This window comes from Anolis carolinensis, unplaced genomic scaffold, assembly GCF_035594765.1.
Source record: "Anolis carolinensis isolate JA03-04 unplaced genomic scaffold, rAnoCar3.1.pri scaffold_8, whole genome shotgun sequence".
In the NCBI taxonomy this organism is placed as follows: Eukaryota; Metazoa; Chordata; class Lepidosauria; order Squamata; family Dactyloidae; genus Anolis; species Anolis carolinensis.
The window spans coordinates 26,796,680-26,820,262 of NW_026943819.1; the positions used below are offsets into that span (position 1 = coordinate 26,796,680).

General features: G+C 40.6%; 1 protein-coding gene across 5 annotated transcripts in view; it reads right to left on the reverse strand.

Annotated features, from left to right (window-relative positions):
• Positions 1 to 23,583, reverse strand: part of grik4 (glutamate ionotropic receptor kainate type subunit 4) — a 611,856-nt gene that overhangs the window by 208,171 nt on the left and 380,102 nt on the right. For all 5 annotated transcript variants that reach the window (XM_062961032.1, XM_003222804.4, XM_062961034.1 and 2 more), the window contains one exon: positions 7,903 to 8,000. In XM_062961032.1, coding sequence (XP_062817102.1) covers positions 7,903 to 8,000 — 98 coding nt within the window. The remainder of the gene's footprint in view (positions 1 to 7,902; positions 8,001 to 23,583) is intronic.

Here is a 23,583-nt window from a genome sequence, read left to right on the forward strand (position 1 = left end):
CACTAACTTCAGCTTCCCTGATAGCCTGCAGCCTCTCTGACAATTCAGAGCCTTCAACATTTCCTTAGTCAACCTGCATAAACCCAAATCCCCCTTCATCATCAGACTGAACCACAACAATATCTGCCCCCAAGCGAAGAGCACAATGTGAGTATCACTTCCCCAAAATGCTTGAGACCTGAAGCATTTTGGACTTTAAAAAAATTCATTCAAATAGACATACATTTGTGAGTGTTTGTGACATACAGTGCAATACTTTCCAGCTATTAGTCTTCCATAATCATTTCTCAGATAATATATTTTCATTAAGGAGTCACAGTCTTTTATTTAAATAGAACACATAAAGGTATTATAGGTAAAGGTTTCCCCTGACGTTAAGTCCACTCATATCTAACTCTGGGGGTTGGTCTCATCTCCATTTGTAAGCCAAAGAGCCGGCGTTGTCCACAGACACCTCCAAGGTCATGTTGCTTCCTACCGGAGTGGTACCTATTGATCTACTCGCATTTGAATGTTTTCGAACTGCTGGGTTGTCAGAAGCTAGGGCTAACAGTGGGCGCTCATTCTGCTCCCCGGATTCGAACCTGCAATCTTTTGATCTGCAAGTTCAGCAGCTCAGCGGTTTAACACGCTGTGCCACCTGGGGCCCCTTCCAGCTATTAGTCTTCCACAATAATTTCTCAGATAATATATTTTCATTAAGGGGTCACAGTCTTCTATTTAAATAGAACACATAAAGATATTATAGGCTCCAAATTAATATCAGTTTCCTCCTTGTCAACAGACTTATAGGTTCCCCTATGTCAGGTGGATGTATACCATGGAATCATGTAGGAGAACCTAAAAAAGAAGGTGTTTAGGTGATATTGCACTAGCGGTCCCACAGATATTCATATCACACTAAATTGCTAGAATTAGGAGGATTTTGCACTACAAAATACCCCAGCCACCATGTCCAATGACAGGAGGATTTGGAGAATAAACTAAGGGAACTTTTCTACCCAAGTCATGAAAACTTTATAACTTGCAACAATTCTATGTATACTTCACTTTGTGGCTCTGAACTATGCATATGGATTTTTTGGGGGGAAGGGTACAAAAGTACAGCAATATCTGCCTTATCCTCCATATCTGTACTTGGTTTAGGAAGCTAAAAATCTAGCAGCTGGCTTGCTGGCAAAAAAAGTGAGAACACTTGAGCTGGAACAAATGAAAAATAGCTCAGATCAAGCGACTGCAATGAAGTAAATTAGGACGGATATAAGGAAGAGTTGCTAATGGCTGGCGATCGGTGATCCGGCACTGAAGGATGATCTCCATCTAAGCTTTGATGGCCACGCAAATGCATAACATGCAACAGAAGAAGATTATTTCAGATGGAGATGATGGATTAGAAGCAAGCATGCTCCTCTCCAAAATCCTGGTACAGTAGAGTCTCACTTATCCAACATAAACGGGCCGGCAGAATGTTGGATAAGCAAATATGTTGGATAATGAGATATTAAGGAAAAGCCTATTAAACATCAAAATAGGTTATCTATATATATAAAAGGGTAATGAAATTTCGCCTAGGACAAAACAACAAAACTACACATCCCAGAAACACTAAACTTGGCAGCACAACCCCTCATCCTTGCCTCCACGTTCATACAATAAACAGCTCCAGCTACTCCAGAAAACGGCCAGGTTTTGAGACTGCAAGGCTATTCACTGCTATTCCACCTGGCCAACAAAGGATTCCCATAAGCCACAGCAACGCGTGGCCGGGCAAAGCTAGTGATTTTATAAATTATACACCAAAACATCATGTTATACAACAAATTTGACAGAAAAAGTAGTTCATTACGCATTAATGCTATGTTGTAATTACTGTATTTATGAATTTAGCACCAAAATATCATGATATATTGAAAACATTGACTACAAAAATGTGTTGGATAATCCAGAATGTTGGATAACTGAGTGTTGGATAAGTAAGACTCTACTGTAACAGGATAGATGGGAAAATCGGGTGATTCATCTAGGAATCTGCCTACAAAGGCAACCATAATTTTAATGATTCTGATGCTCTGTTTCTCATTGGGTTACTGGCAGAACTTGCAAATGTTTTTGGACTACAACTCCCAGATTCCTTCATCAAGAAGTCTGGAAGAAAAGGTTAAAATACACAGCAGCAATTGATATTCAAGAAAACTGGTATAAAATGCAGTATAGGTCATATTATACCCCAGGCAAGATTGCAAAATTTAATAAGAGAAATTCAAAAATTATGTTGGAAATGTGGAAATGAAGTGGGGACATTTTATCATCAATGGTGGACCTGTAGAAAAGTCAAAAGATATTGGACAATAATACACCAAATGACACAGGATATGTTGAAAACCAAATTTAGGATGGAACCAGAAGTGTATTTATTCAACTTCACAAACTCTAAACAAAAACCAGGATAGGATATTTTTTCATATAAGCACAGTGGCCAGACTGGCATTGGCAAGAGTATGGAAAGAAAGAAAAACTCCAATTGCAGAAGAATGGATATTCAAAATGATGGATATAATACAAATGGATAGTTTAACACAAAGAATAAGAGAGGGAAAAACAAAATGGACTGGTCAAACTTCAAAGAATTTGTTTTAAAAAATGAATGGACTTTACGACAGATCTGTCTTTTCTATAAAAAATAACAATTAAAAATAGAGAGCTGGAAGAACAATAAAACAATAAAGGAATGAATGAAAAAGATTCTAAAACACAGATAGGAAGTCAACCCATTTTTCCCCCTTTCATCTTTTTCTCTTTTTTCTTCGCTCTTTTCTTTCTATGAGAATAGTTGTTCTCCCACTTTCGATGTACTCACTACAGCAAAACAAATAAAAAATATTTACAAAAAAAAGTTGGGGATTCTGGGAGTTGTAGTCCAAAACGAGACTCCATTGTAGGAAATGACGTCACAAGATGGGAAGGAATGGATGTATTTCTGCTAAAAACAACCCTCACTGTAGCCACCAATGGTCCTTCCAATGTTTTGTTGCAGACAAAGAAGTACCATATATACTTGAGTATAAGCCGGCCCGAATATAAGTCGGGGCACCTAATTTTACCACAAAAAAACTGGGAAAACATTGATTCCAGTATAAGCCAAGGGTGGTAAATTTCAGAAATAAAAATAGATACCAATAAAATTACATGAATGGAGGCATCAATAGGTTAAATGTTTTCAAATATTTACATAAAGCTCAAATGTAAAATAAGACTGTCCAACTCTGATCAAATCATTATTCTCATCTTCTTCAATGTAAATGAGCTTATGTATCCTTTGAATAATAATAGAGTAAAATAATACATGTAATAATAATAATAATAATAAATACAGGAAAATAATACAAGTAATAACAAATAGAGTAAACTAATAAATGCAATAATAATAATAAGATCAGAGTGAAATAATAAATGTATTATTAATAATAATAAAAATAGAAAAAAATAAATGTAATAGTAGCAACAATAATAGAGAAAAATAATAAATGTAATAATACCAATAATAATAGAGAAAAATAATAAATGTACCATATATTCTCGAGTATAAGCTGACCCAAATATAAGCCAACCAGGACCTTCACCCGAGTATAAGCCGAGGGGGGCTTTTTCAGTCTTAAAAAAAGGGCTGAAAAACTAGGCTTATACTCGAGTATATACAGTATTTCTGAATGAAATATATTTCTTTTCATGTTTCCAAAATGATATGCACACCCTAGAAAAGCATGAGGTTTTTAGACAAATGGATCTAATTTACATATGTTTTAATTTTTATAATGTATTTTAATGATGTATTTTTATAGTTTTAATTGATTATATGTACTGTTTTTGTTTTATTATTATGTTCTTGGCATTAAATGTTGCCAACTGTTGTAAGCAGCCCTGAGTCCCCCCGGGTGAGAAGGGCAGGGTATAAATTCTGGAAATAAATAAAAATAAATAGAAACCCACCTCCATGGAAAATTTGCATACACATTTCTGTGTGAAGGGCATTTCTAAGATGCAAAGCGCAATCCAAAAATCCGCCTATTCATACAATTTTCCAAGGGATGTATTGGAGCAAAACCATCCGAAAGGTCCATATAATGAAGCAGGAATAAAACATTCAAGTCTCCAAGACACGAGGGATGTCATCACAGATCTTAAAACTGCAAGGCATTTCTAATTTCACTGACTTAAAAATATATATATCCCGCTCAATACAAGAGGTGAAAGAAATCAGACTGGTTACTCAACAAGCTTTAAAGGCTGATTTGCTTCCCAAACTTCTCCAAAGTTCAGTCGTTTTCTTGAATGGCCAACTTGGGAGAAGATTAATGGCGATGTCTCAAGCTCCTGAATAATGAAACTGGAAAGGGTGCCCCTTGGCCCTGGTACAAGCTTCTTTTAATCTCTTTGAGTTCCAGCTACTGAAAAATAACAAAGTCTAGAGGCACCTTTACACTTGGAACAAAATTCTTTGAAAGGCCCACTCGGATGACTCAGGGCTTGAGATCTCAGTCTGAGAAAATAAGAGTCTTATAAGATCTCCGCCCAGGGATGGGGGAAAAATACCCAAGTTAAGAATATTTAATGAATTCAACAACACTGATTGAAGAATTACTTTATATACTCAAGTATAAGTCTAGTTTTTCAGCCCTTTTTTTACGACTGAAAAAGCCCCTCTCGGCTTATACTCAGGTGAGGGTCCTGGTTGGCTTATATTTGGGTCAGCTTATACTCGAGAATATATGGTACATTTATTATTTTTCTCTATTATTATTGGTATGATTACTTTTATTATTTTCCTGTATTTATTATTACAGTAGAGTCTCACTTATCCAAGCTAAACGGGCCGGCAGAAGCTTGGATAAGCGAATATCTTGGATAATAAGGAGGGATTAAGGAAAAGCCTATTAAACATCAAATTAGGTTATGATTTTACAAATTAAGCACCAAAACATCATGTTATACAACAAATTTGATAGAAAAAGTAGTTCAATACGCAGTAATGCTATGTTGTAATTACAGTAAAGTCTCACTTATCCAACACTCGCTTATCCAATGTTCTGGATTATCCAACGCATTTTTGTAGTCAATGTTTTCAATATATCGTGATATTTTGGTGCTAAATTAGTAAATACAGTAATTACTACATAGCATTACTGCGTATTGAACTACTTTTTCTGTCAAATTTGTTGTATAACATGATATTTTGGTGCTTAATTTGTAAAATCATAACCTAATTTGATGTTTAATAGGCTTTTTCTTAATCTCTCCTTATTATCAAACATATTCACTTATCCAACGTTCTGCCAGCCCGTTTATGTTGGATAAGTGAGACTCTACTGTACTGTATTTATGAATTTAGCACCAAATTATCATGATATATTGAAAAAATTGACTACAAAAATGGCTTGGATTATCCAGAGGCTTGGATAAGCGAGGCTTGGATAAGTGAGACTCTACTGTATTATTATTATTATTATTATTATTATTATTATTATTATTATTATTATTACATGTATTATTTTACCCTATTATTATTAAAAGGATACATTTTTTTCTCTATTATTATTGGTATTATTAGTTACATTAGTTGCAAAGCTCATTCATCGCTATGGTAAGTGCCTAGATTTGAATGGTGACTATGTTGAGATGTGGTATTTGGGTGTGGCTTTCAACTGCATATGGTAAATGTTTTCTCCTATACTGAGGATGCCTGCCATAGATGTGGGCGAAACGTCAGGAGAGAATACTTCTGGAACATGGCCACACAACCCAAAAGACATACAACAACCCTGTTTTCTCCTATACTTTGTTCATTTTTAATTCCAAAACGTAATCTACTTTGTGGATAGCCCTCGTACATGCAGATAACTTGGGGCATTTTCTAAAAGACACTAAAAGTGATCGAGATTTTAATAGAAGCAGAGAGAAGAAAAGTGAAACAGTGCTTCTCAAGTTTTCTGATGTGGAGACTAAAAGGTCCCCTTTTCCAATGTGCCAGGGACTGACAATAAATGTGTGCCCATTGCATAAAATTTCTCTATTTTTCCAGCAAATGTCCCAAGAACCACAAGCAAATGGTGCAGAGAACAGCACTGGTTAGTTGTATGGGTTTAATGGACAGATGAGGGACAACTTCAAGCATAGCTCTATAACCCTACAAGGTAAGTTCTGCTCCTGTGGCCACTTTCTGTGTTTTTCCTTTGTTTCAAACCGCTCTGCTTGGATTTGGCCAGTCTTTTGTTTGAGTTGCAGTATTAAAACTTTGGGCATGGACTTGGCCGTCAAATCACCTCCTCTCTGAGTCATGCGCTTTGAAGGCAGCAAAGGGCTACAATTCATTTGTGAATGCCTCCTATTGACTTGTTGACTTTCAATCATTCCAAAAGCTTGGCAGCGAGGGATGCGCCGGACAGTCCACTAAGCCGCAGAAAGACGATAGCAGGATTTAAATGGATGAATTATGAGCGCTCCGTGTTCTTTCTTGGGAATGGAGATGGATCGGCACAAGGCAGTGTTGAGTTTATAAAATATTACACCAAGTCCACCCTTTGGGAAACAGATCAGGTAGATCTTCCATTGGAAAAAACAACTTTCAACAAAAAAGGAGGGCAGATGAAATCCAAGGGAGGCATGTATGTCACGTAAAAGCGGATGCCCTGGATTTATTTCTGCTATGTAATAAAAACTGACATCTAGGGATGAATATCACAGACTTTTAATCAGGAACCCAAAGAAACCCTGTTGCTCTAGTAGCATCTTTGAAGAATCCAATTGAAAGAAGAGAGCAGAAGTATTTTGATGTGCAAAGATGAAGAAAGAGATTGGATCCCTATTGGCAATGGCTTCTTCTTCTTTATTGTCTACTCTCACTATAGTTTTCCGAGGATTTGGTAGAGATATAATCCTTCATCTAGCTTCTTCTTGAGGGAAGCGACAGGGAAATATTAACCATTTTATTGGAAAGTATGTGAAAATCAGAGTTCATGAAGCAAATGCACAATTCAGGACATGTTCTGCGCAAAATTGGCACAAGGATGATTTTCATAGGAAACAGAACATTTTGCACAGAAAATAATCACCCTGTGCAGAAAATGCTGTTTTCTGCACAGAAAATTCTGTTTTCCATGCAAATTCCATACAAATTTTGTGGAAAATAAGTAATAATTTTAACACTGAAAATGTGGACAGTGAAATATTTTCTGTGCAAAACAACTACAGTAGAGTCTCACTTATCCAAGCTAAACAGGTCGGCAGAAGCTTGGATAAGCAAATATCTTGGATAATAAGGAGAGATTAAGAAAAAGCCTATTAAACATCAAAATAGGTTATGATTTTACAAATTAAGCACCAAAACATCATGTTTTACAACAAATTTGACAGAAAAAGTAGTTCAGTACACAGTAATGTTATGCTGTAAGTACTGTATTTACGAATTTAGCACCAAAATATCACAATATATTGAAAACATTGACTACAAAAATGGCTTGGATAATCCAGAGGCTTGGATAAGTGAGACTCTGCTTTATTTGTGAAGTTTGCAGAGTTCCAAACTGTGAAGGTTCTTGCCAATCCAGGATTCTCCTCATCAGGGCTTTGTGACACCAGAAAACAAGATTTATTTTTGCACAATGTCTTCAAGGTTTTCAAATATTATTTATATCATTTTGGCATTGCTTCTTCCCATCATCTGTAACCTGACCCTTTTAACCAAAGGATATGGTAGAGACAACTGCTACTGAACCTGAGAACCTAGACATATCCAAACATGTTTTGTCACTGAACTGTGTCATTTCTTCCCACATCTCACTCCTTGGTTGTAAACATGCATGCCAATCCTAAATAATGGTGTTTGGGAATAAGATTTCATCCACTTACCTCTTTCTCCCCACAAATATTGCTGATGATAGAGCTGGAAGCTGGACTTGAAGACGGTCCCAGGACAGCCACCACTCCTTTGGGAAGGATTTGGCACACTGGAGATCCCCATGGAGAGAGGAAAGAAAAGTTACTGGTAAACAATACTAAATGGACACAAGGAAGGACATAAGAATCACCTTGCTGGATCAAACGATTGCAATGAATATCTTAAGAGGACAACCAGAGACCTCTATGAAGCTCACCAGCAAGGCACGTTGAGGACAACCTTGCCTTGTTTCTCAACGCACTTTTTATTTATTACATTTGTCTCCCCTACATTCTCCAAGGAGCAGTTGAAGTGGTGTCAAGCCTACAACATTAAATCTACAGCAGTGGTTCTCAACCTATGGGTCCCCAGATGTTTTGGCTTTCAGCTCCCAGAAGTCCTAACAGCTGGTAAACTGGCTGGGATTTTTGGGAATTATAGGCCAAAATACCTGGGGACCCACAGGTTGAGAACCACTGGCATAGCTGGACCTCATATATAAAATTCAGCACCCCGGATAGTTCCCGATTACCGTATATACTCGAGTATAAACCGACCCGAATATAAGCCGAGGCACCTAATTTTACCACAAAAAAACTGGGAAAACTTTGACTCCAGTATAAGCCGAGATACCAATAAAATTACATTAATTGAGGCATCAGTAGTTTAAATGTTTTTGAATCTTTACATCAAACTGCAATTTAAGATATGACTGTTCAACTCTGATTAAATCGTTTTTTTATCTTCAATGTAAATGTGCTTATGTATCCTTTTAGTAATAATAATAGAGTGAAATAATAAATGTAATAATAATAATAATAAATGCAGTAAAATAATAAATGTACTAATACCAATAGTAATAGAGAAAAATAATAAATGTACCATATATACTCGAGTATAAGCCAACCTGAATATAAGCTAACCAGGACCCTCACCCGAGTATAAGCCAAAGGGCGCTTTTTCAGTCCTAAAAAAAGAGCTGAAAATTCGGCTTAGACTCGAGTATATATGGTACATTATTTAATCCTATGTCCTCTATATTCCATGTTATGTCTCCCAGGAGCCAAGAGTTGGACAATGTCAGATGTACTAAATGGAGAGAAGGAAGATTAATTGGGAGCAAAGAAGGAAAGGTACAGGGCAACACACAAGCTTGACATCTTGGCAGGAAGGACAATAGGGTTCAGGAGATGTGGATACTCTCTTTGCCCTCTCTAAAATGTAATTAAGTGACATTAATGTATCACAACATCCCTGCTATCCATTTCTTTGGATCACGCACATCTCTTCGAGAGGAAAGGAATCCAAATCAGAAGCCGAAGTAACCAAGCGGGATGATTTCATCCAGGCGCAAAGTGACTTTGGAGCCATTTCTAATCCTTTTTGGAAAAACATTACTGCAGTCCCAACATACATTATTGAGAAATTACCGAAGAAAAGTCTACGGTCTGCATTATCAAGAGACTCGGACATTATCATAATGGTTACTTTCCGCCTTGTTCCTTTCCTTAAAAGAAAGCCATGAATGTATAATGCAGGGCTGTGAGGCTGGTGCAAGGAGCCAGGACTCCGGGGAGTTACTCACAATTCTGCCTATTAAGTCATCCCGCTTTCTCTTTCCTTTCTCCTAATAGGGATGAGAACATCTCTCTACCGCAGAGAAACCACCGAATTTGCAGAAAATGTGGACAAAAAAATCATTCCTTTTGACAAAGATACGAAGAGTGAGAGATGATGACGGCTTAAGAAATTATTCAAGAGTTCCGATATCCTTCTCTGGTCTTCTTTTATCTGCATATATTATTTCTCTAGATAGATCAGTTAAAAGTAGTGATGCATAAAAGCTTGACAAAGTGAGGACCACCGCAGGTCCCCCATCTCTAAGTCAATATGATGTCAAGTCTTTCTCTCCATGTGTGTGTTTGTAAGTACATATGTGCACACCAAAGCTGTATAACAATAACACCTGTCCTTTAACTATTGGATTCAAAGCTCTTCCAGAGTGTTTATAACTTGAATAGAAATGTCGGCAAAGCTCTTACAAACTTCATCTCAGGAGCTTAAGGACTCGTAGAAGCCCAATCCAAAAGGAGATATTAGCTGTACATTTGTATAAAATTACTTACTGTTTCTGTTTGTTCCATTCGTATGGCCTCATTTCTGTTTCTGTTCCACCGCTGACAGAAATGGGAGCCTATACGAATGGGCTTTTCCATCCAAGGTCCAAAAAAAAAAACCCCAAAAAATCAGGCTTGGGGGGCAAAGCACCAGGCCCTGCAAGCAAGACTCAATGTCTCGTAGACCCGGCTCGGAGGACCTACAGTTGAGCGCCAAGCGCTTGATGCCTCATAGACCCTGGCTGCTGAGCCTACCGTTGAGTGCTCGACTGCAGGCCTGGCAGTTGAGTGCTCAATGCTCATAGGCCCTGGCTACCAGGCCTGCAGTCGAGCGCTCAACAGTAGGCCCAGAAGCCAGGGCCTATGAGGCATCGAGAGCTTGGCGCTCAACTGTAGGTCCTCCGAGCCAGGCTTACGAGGCATTGAGTGCTCGATGCTCATAGGCCCTGGCTACCAGGCCTGCAGTCGAGCACTCAACAGTAGGCCCAGAAGTCAGAGCCTATGAGGCATCGAGCGCATGGTGCTCAACTGTAGGTCCTCCGAGCCAGGCCTATGAGGCATTGAGTGCTCGATGCTCGTAGGCCCTGGCTACAGGGACTGCAGTCAAGCGCTCAACAGTAGGCCCAGAAGCCAGGGCCTATGAGGCATCGAGCGCTTGGCGCTCAACTGTAGGTCCTCCGAGCCAGGCCTATGAGGCATTGAATGCTCGATGCTCGTAGGCCCTGGCTACCAGGCCTGCAGTCGAGCACTCAACAGTAGGCCCAGAAGCCAGGGCCTATGAGGCATCGAGAGCTTGGCGCTCAACTGTAGGTTCCCCGAGCCAGGCCTACGAGGCAATGAGTGCTCGATGCTCGTAGGCCCTGGCTACCGGGCCTGCAGTCAAGCACTCAACAGTAGGCCCAGAAGCCAGGGCCTATGAGGCATCGAGCGCTTGGCGCTCAACTGTAGGTCCTCCAAGCCATGCCTACGAGGCATTGAGTGCTTGATGCTCGTAGGCCCTGGCTACCAGGCCTGCAGTCGAGCACTCAACAGTAGGCCCAGAAGCCAGGGCCTATGAGCATCGAGCGCTTGGCGCTCAACTGTAGGTCCTCCGAGCCAGGCCTACAAGATATTGAGTGCTCAATGCTCGTAGGCCCAGCAGGCAGGGCCTACAAGCATCGAGCACCTACAAATGGACCTTGAGCTTGTCTAGAGGTTCTAGCAGGGGAGCACAGCTATCGTATACCCGGGACTGAAGACTAGAGACCTCGGTACACTCCTTCTATACCTCGGACATTGTCCTCTTCCACCGAGCATGCAGCTTCGGGAGGGACACACATGGAGCGGTGAAGGAGGAAGGGGACACCCGCCTAGCCAGCCAGATCAGTCGAATCAACCCTGGCGATCAATGGGGTGACAGATGTTGCAGCCAGATCACCCTCACATCAGTTCATTAAAATTTCTGCACAACTATTTGGCTTCCCAAACTGCGTTCCCTATTCTAAATTCTATGTTAAGAATCTGGCCAATGCTCTATAGAGGCCACCATTTGGCTAACCATCATAAAATTTTGCTTACATATCCACTTCCATAGCTCATTGACCCAACTCACCTTGAGCGAACTTCACCACTCAAAATGGTGCTCAATAGTCCCAGCAAAGATCGAGCATCGAGCAGCTGGCGTTTGGCTGAAGGCCCTGCAAGCCAGGACCTACAGCCAAGCGACGAAAATCAGCAGAGGGGAACTGCTACTGTTCCCCTCTGCCATTCGTTTCACTGTTTCATTGGTTCTCATATGAATGGATGAAACAGTACAAAATCATGAAAGAAACAGATGAAACAGGATTCAAGCCCAACCCTAGTCCAAGGCGTTTGCGTTCAGATCCTAGAAAGATCTGAGAAAAATCTCAGAAAAATCTGATCCTAGAAAGAGTTTATCCCTCTGCTTCCCAATCTCAATCACCTACCTACACAACTATTGTCCTTCATCTATACAGCTTAGCTGTTTGGGGAGAGAATACGGATATACCAATATGATAGAAGTAGGAAAACCCAAAGAAGGAGACCTAGTCTTTTGCCACTGGTGCTGCCACAGATAGAGAAGGGGCACTGAAAGGGATGAGTCATTTCAAAGGCAATCCATACAACAACTACTGTAGATTGAATTTGTATTCTGACACACCAAGGGCCATCTAGTCCACCCTATTCTGCCTGGCAGGACTCACAAAAGGCCTAACAACTGGCCACCTAGATTCTGCTTTAAAACTTCCAGAGAAGTAAACTCCATTGCAGTCCATTTGTCCATTTCAACTGTGAAATTACCTTCCCCATTTGGCACATTCTGCACTGGGTTCTACGAATTAGTCTCCTGTTTTAATATTGTATGTTTCATGTCGATTTTAATGATTGTTTTTACTGATATTGATGTTTTTATTGGTATAATTGTTTTATTGCTGTGTTATTGATATTTGATTATTTTATCGGGCTAGGCCCCATGTAAGCTGCCCCGAGTCCCTTCGGGGAGGTGGGGCGGGGTATAAGAATAAAGTTGTTTGTTATTATTATTATTATTATTATTATTATTATTATTGTTATTATTATTATTATTCCCAAGTGTCTAGGACTGTGTGATGTATTTTCGGATGATGCCTACAGATCCCAGCAGGGTGGCCTTTTGCAGTTGGCAGATCGTAATTTTGTCAATGTCCATTGTTTCCAAATGCCGGCTGAGATCTTTTGGCACGGCACCCAATGTGCCCATCACCACCGGGACCACCTGCACTGGTTTCTGCCAGAGTCTTTGAAGTTCGATCTTGAGGTCCTGATAGCGGCTGAGTTTTTCCTGTTGTTTTTCGTCAATGCGACTGTCACCTGGGATGGCAACATCAATGATCCAAACCTTTTTCTTTTCCACAACTGTGATGTCTGGTGTGTTGTATTATTATTATTATTATTATTATTATTATTATTATTATTATTATTATTATCATCATCATCATCATCATCCTAGGCAGCTTATTCCATTGTAGAAGGCCTCTCCCCATCCAGAGCTTTAGGCTGAATCTCTTTTCCTGGAGTTTGAATCCATACAACTTAATTTCCTGTCCTTCAATCAATGTCTAGCATTGCAAAGAGTGAGGCACCACTGGCAGAAACAGAATTGAACATAAAACCCTGCAACCAGCCCAAGGACTAGAATCTAGTATGGGTTTGCCAGAGTGAAAACTAGAGAAGACCTTTGTACCTTCAATGGTTGTGAAGAAGTGGGGCTCTCAATCGGTGGGATTTGCTGGGATTTCACCTTCTTCTACACAACCACTAAAGGTTCAGGGTCTATCTGCCTATAGTTTTCAACCTGATAGCTCTACTATAGAACAACAGTTAGACCTATGGCCATTGGCCAGGACTTTTTTTCTTGTCAGTGCGTGAGGAGCATTTTGACAGCATTTGGTGAAGTTCTCCAATTGACAAGCAAGAGTCAAAGACCACTCTGAATCAGGGACAAGGATCCATCCCTTTAGTCGAAACTCATTTAGCTCCTCAATATTTCTGACCTCCTCTGCCTCATTCATCTGAGAGCACTGACACTTATTTTCTCTCTTCTCTGCAAAACCGCTGCCAGGTACTTGGCCCTTGCCTTGAATAGCTCTTTACAAACAAGAATACCGACAATTTGCAGGGAAGTACCTTCTGCTTAAGAAGCCTTCACTGGTCTTTCATGAGACCTGAGGTCTTTCCATTATTTTCTGGAGTACCGAGCTTTGAGGAAAAGCTATCTTTATTTCAGTGTTGACATGTGTCTGTATGACGAAGAGCATTTTTTCCACATGTGTCAAGGTGGGAAGTTCGGCGCAGGCTTTGTCATCCATTGTCTCATGGGCAGTGGAGGAGAACAGACAACGGGGGAAAGGGACAGAGTTGTCATAGTGACTCTAACAATTGCAAGAGGGGAGAAAACAGTTGTGCAGCGGGGAGTAAAGAGCTTATCATTTGCAGGGTGGAAACATCCAACGGATTTAGAGAAAAGGAACGGAAAGAAAGCAAAGATGCCCCTAGCCATGGCTTATTCCATGCAGAGTTTCATTTGCTGTTGTACCAATTCCTGTTTCTTTTTGTAGAGTAGGATACTACTTTCCCACAGAGACACAGAGCAGCAAGGAGCTTTCAGCCTTGCGTCCTGAGCCTCAAATATCTTCTAGGCAATAATGTATAATTATTGCAAGGGCTTTTAAAAATTCAACCACTTTTCTGAGATCTTTCTCCTTCTAGATTTTTTTTCGTGTCACGAGCAACTTGAGTCGCTTCTGGAGTGAGAGAATTGGCCGTCTGCAAGGACGTTGCCCAGGGGATGCCCAGATGTTTGATTTTTTTTACCATCCTTGTGGAAGGCTTCTCTCATGTCCCCGCAAGCTAGAGCTGACAGACGGGAACTCATCCTAACAGCTTGGTACACTGGCTGGGATTTCTGGAAGTTGTAGGCCATAAACATCTTGGGACCTCAGGCTGAGGACCACTGGTCTACAGAGATGTCGCCCAGGGACGCCCGGATGTGTTACCATCCTGCTGCGAGGCTTCTCTCATGTCCCCGCAAGCTAGAGCTGACAGACGGGAGCTCACCCTAACAGCTTGGTACACTGGCTGGGATTTCTGGAAGTTATGGGCCAAAAACATCTGGGGATCCCAGGCTGAGGACTACTGGTCTACAGAGATGTTGACCAGGGGATGCCTAGATGTGTTACCATCCTGCTGCGAGGCTTCTCTCATGTCCCCGCAAGCTAAAGATGACAGACGGGAACTCACCCTAACAGCTTGTTACACTGGCTGGGATTTCTGGAAGTTGTAGGCCAAAAACATCTGGGGACCCACAGGTTGAGGACCACTGGTCTACAGAAATGTTGCCCAGGGGATACCTCGATGTGTTACCATCCTGCTGGGAGGTTTTTCTCATGTCCCCGCAAGCTAGAGCTGACAGACAGGAGCTCACCCTAACACCTGGTAAACTGGCTGGGATTTCTGGAAGTTATGGGCCAAAAACATCTGGGGACCCCAAGCTGAGGACCACTGGTCTACAGAGATGTTGCCCAGGGGACGCCCAAATGTGTTACCATCCTGCTGTGAGGCTTCTCTCATGTCCCTGCAAGCTAGAGCTGACAGACAGGAGCTCACCCTAACACCTGGTAAACTGGCTGGGATTTCTGGAAGTTATGGGCCAAAAACATCTGGGGACCCCAAGCTGAGGACCACTGGTCTACAGAGATGTTGCCCAGGGGACGCCCGGATGTGTTACCATCCTGTTACGAGGCTTCTCTCATGTCCAAGCAAGCTAGAGCTGACAGATCGAAGCTCACCCTGTCTTGCGGAGTCAAACTGGTGATCTTCATGTCAGCAACCCAACCTTCAGCCAGCACAAGGGTCTAACCATTGTGCCGCCGCTGCTCCTGGTGATGTAGTCTTGAGTCTGCAAAAGCTTATGCTACCAAAGTCTTTTTTTCGGTTAGCTTCAATGAAGCCTTTGCATGCTGTTCCATGGATATTACTTTGAATCCAATTAGAGGAGAGAGCTTTGCTTGCTGACTCATCTAATCCTTTTTCTTGCTCCCTGTGAGCCATTACACGCCGACCTTTGAAGCTGGCCAAGAGAGGACAATATGCAATGCCATGGTGGCACCTAATAGCAGATATCTTTCAGCAGAAACCCATGTAACCCTTCTTTCTATCTTATTATGCTCCACTAATCCTAGGTGGACAGACCAAATTGGGCATCTGAAGGATGATTTCCCTCCGCGTTTTTAGGAGTGGAGACAATCTTAGAGATTTCACGAAGCAGAAGGCCTCAGGAGACAACGTGGTTCAGAAACTCCATTGTAGACCTCCAGAGAAAACAGAGAGCCAGACAGAGATATGATTGAATAGACCACAGTGCCTTCTATGAAAGGATTTGGAAACGCAGGGAAGACAGTTCTATTTGTAATTGCAAAGACTGCCCCCATCAATAACCTTTTTTTAAAGAAAGTCAGATCATTTCAGATCAGCTTAATTTACGGGCGCTTCTCTCACAAGAATAAGTCAATATCCTTGCCTCTTTCTATATGTATAGAGAGGCACGGAGACAAGCCATCCATGAACTTGATTTAGAAGTCTTTGCATTCGCTTTGGCTTATAAAAAAACCTGCATGAAATAAAAAATAAAGAAACAAAGGAAAGTTGGCTTTTAGAGCAAGGAAATAAAAAAAAATAAGGGATTGGGCTCATCTTGTGCTCATTCGTAGCCCAGACAATCATAACTCCAAATTGGAAATTTCCAAGGCATTTGTTAACATTTAGATTTTATGTGGATTTTTCTCTTTTCCTTGAACGTGGCCAATTAGCTGATCAAATACTATTCAAGTACTTAATGCATTAATTTAGGAGAACAATCAAAGAAGGAAAGAGAGATGTATGCTAATGGGCACGAAGGGGAATCCAAAGACTCGTCTTTATGGGAAGCTTTGCAGAGCACCACACCAAAAGTTCATTCTTTTGGACTACAACACCCAGAATCTCTCAACTTGCATGGCCACTGGGAACTACAGAAGCTAGATCTACACTGACATATACCCTGTTTCCCCGAAAATAAGACATCTCCTGAAAATAAGACCTAGTAGAGGTTTTGCTGAATTGCTAAATATAAGGCCTCAATGTACGTACCATAGATTGTTGCGCATGGAAATAATGGTAGTAACAAGAAATTCTTGAACGGATTCACAGTTTGTCTGGTTATGCTGGTTTGTGATGACAACTACTGTACAATCTATCTATACACATAATAAAAGTGAAAATCTATATGTGTGTATAGTTCCTAGTGCTTTGGAAGCGCCAAGTCACTCCTTCCCAGGACATTGCAGGTTACAGCGAGTGCCACATCCCAGTGTTCCTTTCTCTCTCATTTGCATGACCCCGCCCACTGCCTCTCCCTTAACCCTTTCCTACCATTTCCTATGGCACACAGTAAACAGCACACAGCTTTTAATTACCCTGATTTTATCTGCTTGGATTTTAATGTATTTGTCCATTATTTTATTTTGTGTATTGTTGGAATGTTTTAAGTTTATGTTAAATATGTTGTTGTTGTTCGGGCTTGTCCCTGTTGTGAGCCGCCCCGAGTCCCTTCGGGGAGATGGGGCAGGATATAAAAATAAAGTTGTTTGTTGTTGTTATTATTATTATTATTATTATTATTATTATTATTATTATTATTATTATTGGAATTGATCAGCAACTGAACCTACTGGAGAGAGAAGTTTGGGGAGAATTCATCATGATTTATAGGAGTTATAGGGACTGGGATGTATAGTTCACCTGCAATCTAAGAGAACTCTGAATTCCACCAACAATGGACCTGGAACTAACTTGGCAAACAGACCCAACATGCCCAACTTTGCATACTGGCGGGGTTTGACATCCAGGAGTTATAGTTCACCCGTATTCAGAGAACACTGAACCCATCTGATGATGGATCTGGACCAAACTTGGCACACAAATTCAACATGGCCAACTGGGAACACTGGTGGACTTGACAGGTGATTGATCTTTATCTCTGGGAGTTATAGTTCACCTGTATTCCATGAGCCCTCTGAACCCCGCCAATGATGGATCTGGACCAAACTTGGCACACAGACCCAACACTGCCAAACTAGGGGTGATTGACTTTGGCATCATAGAGTTATAGTTCACCAGTATTCAGAGAACACTGAACCCATCTGATGATGGATCTGGACCAAACGTGGCATACAGACCCAACATGGCCAACTGTGAATACTGGCGGAGTTTGGAGAGAGTTGGCCCAAGATTTTTGGGAATTGTAGTTCACCCCCATCCTTATGCATTTCCTAATGGGAGCATTCATACAAAACAAAAGCAAATACTCCCCCCCCCCCCTAAGAAATAGTGCAATATATGACCCAACTGATATTAGCTAATAACAAACAAGGCCCTTTTCAAATAACCCGGGCACTGCTGGATACTCAAGCTAGTAAAGAATAAATGTTCATTTTTTTGTTCAACATTTCTTCTTCATGGAAAAATAAGACATCCCCTGAAAATAAGACCTAGTAGAGGTTTTGCTGAATTGCTAAATACAGTAGAGTCTCACTTATCCAACATTCGCTTATCCAACGTTCTGGATTATCCAACGCATTATTGTAGTCAATGTTTTCAATATATCGTGATTTTTTGGTGCTAAATTCATAAAAACAGTAATTACTAAGTACCATTACTGCATATTGAACTACTTTTTCTGTCAAATTTGTTGTATAACATGATGTTTTGGTGCTTAATTTGTAAAATCATAACCTAATTTGATGTTTAATAGGCTTCTCCTTAATGTCTCCTTATTATCCAACATATTCGCTTATCCAACGTTCTGCTGGCCCGTTTATGTTGGATAAGTGAGACTCTACTGTATAAGGCCTCCCCCAAAATTAAGACCTAGCAAAGTTTTTGTTTGGAAGCAGGCCCAACGAACAGAACACCAGAGCATGCAGGATTGGTAAATGTACATGCCATAGATTGTTGTACATGGAAATAATGGCAGTAACAAGAAATTCTTGAACAGATTCACAGTTTGTCTAGTTATGCTGGTTTGAGATGATAAATAATCCTGGTCTGTGGCAGATACTGGCTTGTTCAGTAGACTCTCCTCTACAGTTCCATTTGGTGGGAAGCCTTCACATTGAACGGTTGTGTTGTTAAAGTGTGAAGTATGGAACCCTGCGCAGACGGTCAGTCAATGCGACTTACGCAACGTGCAGACATTGAATTCTTGAGAGCAGAAGGTGTCACTCCAAAGGAGATTCATCAGAGAATGCAAGCTGTTTATGGTGGTTGTGTTGATGTGAGTACTGTGTGTTGTTGGGCGAGTAAGTTTAAAGATGTTGAGGTGGGAACATCTGCTGTCAAGAATTCAATTACTGCACGTTGATTAAGTTGCACAGGGTTCCATACTTTAACAACACAACCGTTCAATGCTAAGGCTTCCCTGTCTGCTTGGGGTTCCATACTTTGCACTTTAACAACACAACCACTCAATGCTAAGGCTTCCTGCCAAATGGAACTATAGAGGAGAGTCTACTGAACAAGCCAGTATCTGCCGCATACCAGTACTGCCATCTGTTAAGGAGTTACGAAGGTGGAGGCATTACTTTTCATTCAACCCTTGTACTACTAAAGGATTCACTTTGAACAACTAGGAACCCTTCCAGATAGGCCCTATATCCCAAGATCTGATCCAGATAGGCCCTATATCCCAAGATCTGTTTATCCCAGAGTATCTGGCAGTGCGGACTCATATAATCCAGTTTAATGCAGAAAACCAGGCATCAGTTCCTGGGATATAGGGCCTGTTTGCAAGGGCCCCGAATTAACTAAATGCTTTTCCCACCTTCGGCGTTCTACCCTTGTTTCATTCCGCTTAGAACATTGCATAAGAGTTTAGGACAATAACGGTAAAATTAGCACATTGTGTGTAATTATACTACGCGGACACTGCAAAAGCGTTTCTTGGCAAGAGTTACATCCTGGTTATTATACTGTCAAACAGATAATGATTATTGCTAAACACACGCACACATTTGAGCTGAAGCCTGTTTGTGTGTGCATAATAAAAACCCTGATATCATCTGTTTCACGGTGTGATGAACAGAGGATAATTTGTGCCAAGAAACTCTTTTTTTTAAAAGTAAAAGATTTAAACACAACACTAAAAAGATATATTTAAAGATATATCCTTCCTTTTGTTTCTCAAGTCTTCTTCCGCCCGTTGAGTGGAAATATTAAGTCTGGCACATATAAGAATGCAACCATATCTGATAACCTTTAAGCATCAGAAACAGACAGATGGAGAGATTTGCCATAAAGAAGCTTGCCTTTCCAGACTTTGGAATATCATATTTTAATACTCTGCAAACTTTTTTTCAAGGGGTCTTTGGAACTTTAGTCCCTTTCTTGTTCTTCCCATTTGCTTGCCTTTGGAAAATGATGACACATTTGTATGGAATTTTGGCAATTTCCCCAAATGCATTTTCCCCACCAGGTTAAAGGGCTAAATAAATTACCTAATATAGACCCCATCGAAGATACAGTTCTGGACTTTGTATGATCTCTTGGCCTTTGGAGATCTCTTTGCTTCCTTATGGTCTCACGAGATCGTCTAGATGGACTTTGAAGGTCTCTTTGCTTAGCTATGGCCTTATGAGACCATTTAGATGGCCTTTAAGGGTCCCTTTCCTTACTTATGGTCTTATGAGGCTATCTAGATGTTCTTTGGAGTTGTCTTTGCTTACCTATGATCTTATGAGATCTTCTAGATGATCTTTGAAGGTCTTTTTGCTTAGTTATGGCCTTATGAGACCATCTAGATTGCCTTTGGGGGCCCCTTTCCTTATCTATGGTCTTCTGATGGCCTTATGAGATCATCTAGATGGCCTTTGAGGGTCCCTTTCCTTACCTATGGTCTTATGAGACCATCTAGATGGTCTTTGGAGTTGTCTTTGCTTACCTATGATCTTATGAGATCGTCTAGATGCTCTTTGAAGGTCTTTTTGCTTAATTATGGCCTTATGAGACCATCTAGATGGTCTTTGGAGGTCTCTTTGCTTACCTATGGTCTTATGAGATCGTGACTAAACCATGGATAATAGCGAACCCCCCTACTGAAATCAAGGATTTCCAACCCCAAAACATCATAAAAGTTGTGCTGGAGGATCTAGAAAATGCCTAGAATTGACATATTTCCCAGACACGGATAAATGAAACTGTGGATACAAGTCTGCAGATATAGTGTTTTTTTATTCTCTTTGCATTTTTCATTTCTCTGAGCCTATTTTATTTTATTTGCTGGCTCCTGGGAAGCTCAACTACAACCGCAATCTCAATGCCTGACTGTTTTTAATGTGTTTTTGATTGATCCTTCCTAAGGGGGCACAACGATAAAGGAGCCTTGGAACAACTTTGATGGATCATTATACAGACGGAGAGCTCAACCTTCTTGTGCACAGTCTCCCTTTACGGCATCCAATATGGCTGTAGTCCAATGAAGGCTACTCTCCAGATCAGACCAGTGATGGAGACCTTATTTGTGAAATGTTCTATTTTAGCACAACCCTGCTAAAAGATTTAGCATCTACACTGCCATATAATCCAGTTTCTGAATCCATATCATCTGCTTCCAACAAAAGATTTCTCATCCAGGCAGGAAGCAGTCAGGCTTTGAAACTGCAAGGATATTCAATGCAAATCAAGCTAGCCAATGGCAACATTCACATTTGCCTCCAACAGACAAGAGTTCTTTCTCCCACCCTGGATCTTCCACAGGTATATAAACTTCACTTGCCTAGTTTCCAACAATACAACCCGGAAAACTCACAGCAACCAAACATTCAGATTATCCCTATTACTGCAATTTAACTGTTGTGATCATAGCTGCTATACATTTGTTCAATCCTTACTTGGATAATTCATAGCAGCCCGGTTTTTCATATATATCCCACTCAACAATGTTGGAAGATCCCTTCCAAAAGTAAAATAGAAGCAAATGTTCATAAGTACTATAATATAACTGTTGTGATAATAGCTGTTTATAGATTCTTCATCTATGAATATGTTCAATCCTGGCTTGGGTAATAATAATAATAATAATAATAATAATAATAATAATAATAATAATATTGCAAAGGTTGTGGAAAATGAGCACGCAAAGATACTGTGGGACTTCTGAATCCAGACTGACAAAGTTCCGGAACACAACACACCAGACATCACAGTTGTGGAAAAGAAAAGGTTTGGATCATTGATGTCGCCATCCCAGGTGACAGTCGCATTGACGAAAAACAACAGGAAAAACTCAGCCGCTATCAGGACCTCAAGATTGAACTGCAAAGACTCTGGCAGAAACCAGTGCAGGTGGTCCCAGTGGTGATGGGCACATTGGGTGCCGTGCCAAAAGATCTCAACTGGCATTTGGAAACAACAGACATTGACAAAATTACAATCTGCCAACTGCAAAAGGCCACCCTACTGGGATCTGTGTGCATCATCCGAAAATACATCACACAGTCCTAGACACTTGGGAAGTGTTCGACTTGTGATTTTGTGATATGAAATCCAGCATGTCTATCTTGTTTGCTGTGTCATACAATAATAATAACAACAACAACAACAACAACAACACTTTATTTATGTACTGCCCTATCTCCCCAAGAGGACTCAGGGCAGTTTCGAACATAACCAAAATATTCAATTGCCAATAGAAGACCATACAACAAGATAGATATCCGAAAACAAAACATACAATCCTGCTCGTAAATACCATAACAATTAGAGGGTTGAATGAAAAGTAATGCCTCCGCCTTCATAACTACTCAACAAATGGCAGTCCTGGTCTGCGGCAGGTACTGGCTTGTTCAGTAGACTCTCCTCTTCAGTTCCATTTGGCAGGAAGCCTTAGCATTGAATGGTTCTGTTGTTAAAGTGCAAAATATGGAACCCTGTGCAGATGGTCGGTCAATGTGACTTAAGCAGTGTGCAGTCACTGAATTCATGACAGCAGAAGGTCTCACCCCAAAGGAGATTCATCCAAGAATGCAAGCTGTTTATGGTGATGGTGTTGATATGAGTCCTGTGCGTCATTGGGCGAGTTAAGTTTAAAGATGTTGAGGTGCGTGACAAAGAGTTGGACGTCCTGTGACAGCAACCACTGAGTTTCACAAGCAAAATGTTGACAGATTGATTCAGGACAATCGTATCACTCAGAGAGAAATTTCAAGCATAATCGGCATTTCACAAGAATGTGTGGGTGACATTATTGCTTTGCTTGGCTATCGAAAAATCTGTGCACGACGGGGACTGTGAGATGCTCGTTGCGGAAACAGAGTGTCAACTTTTTCTGTGACGGTTTCAGAAAACTTGTTCATCGTTGGCAGAAATGTATCCAATTGTTTGGTTATTATGTGGAAAAGTGAATAGTGGTAGTTAAAGAGGACATTCTAAGGATTATTTATGTGTTTGATTTATTAAAATATTCTCAACCAAACCCAAGTAACTAAGGTGGAGGCATTACTTTTCATTCAACACTCGTAAAATCCAGTTTTAGTCTATTCCATCAGATGGGTTCAAAGTACCAATGGCCAGAATTTCAGAGCAGACATGGCCAACTACAATCCATAGCAGGTCTATTTTCCATCTGTGTCAACCATGTTGGAAGATCCTTTATAAAAATGTGTGCATCTCAAATATATTGGATCTGAGAAATACTTTTCAAAATAAGAAAAAGAGAGAGGCAACAATGGAATGAAATTCGTTAAGATTTTGAAATGTCAGATCAATAAAGTATTCCAAACGCTGGCTGTTTTAACATCCAGGAGCAAAGCGCTGTTTACAGTGTATTTAATTGACAAAGGCGAGTGAACATGCTTTAAAACCACAACCACCATTCCGGCACGAGACACGCCTGAGGTGGCAAAGCGTGAGGGAAATTTTCTAGTCTTTACTCAGGTGTGTTTTACAAATTGGAAGAGGGATTCA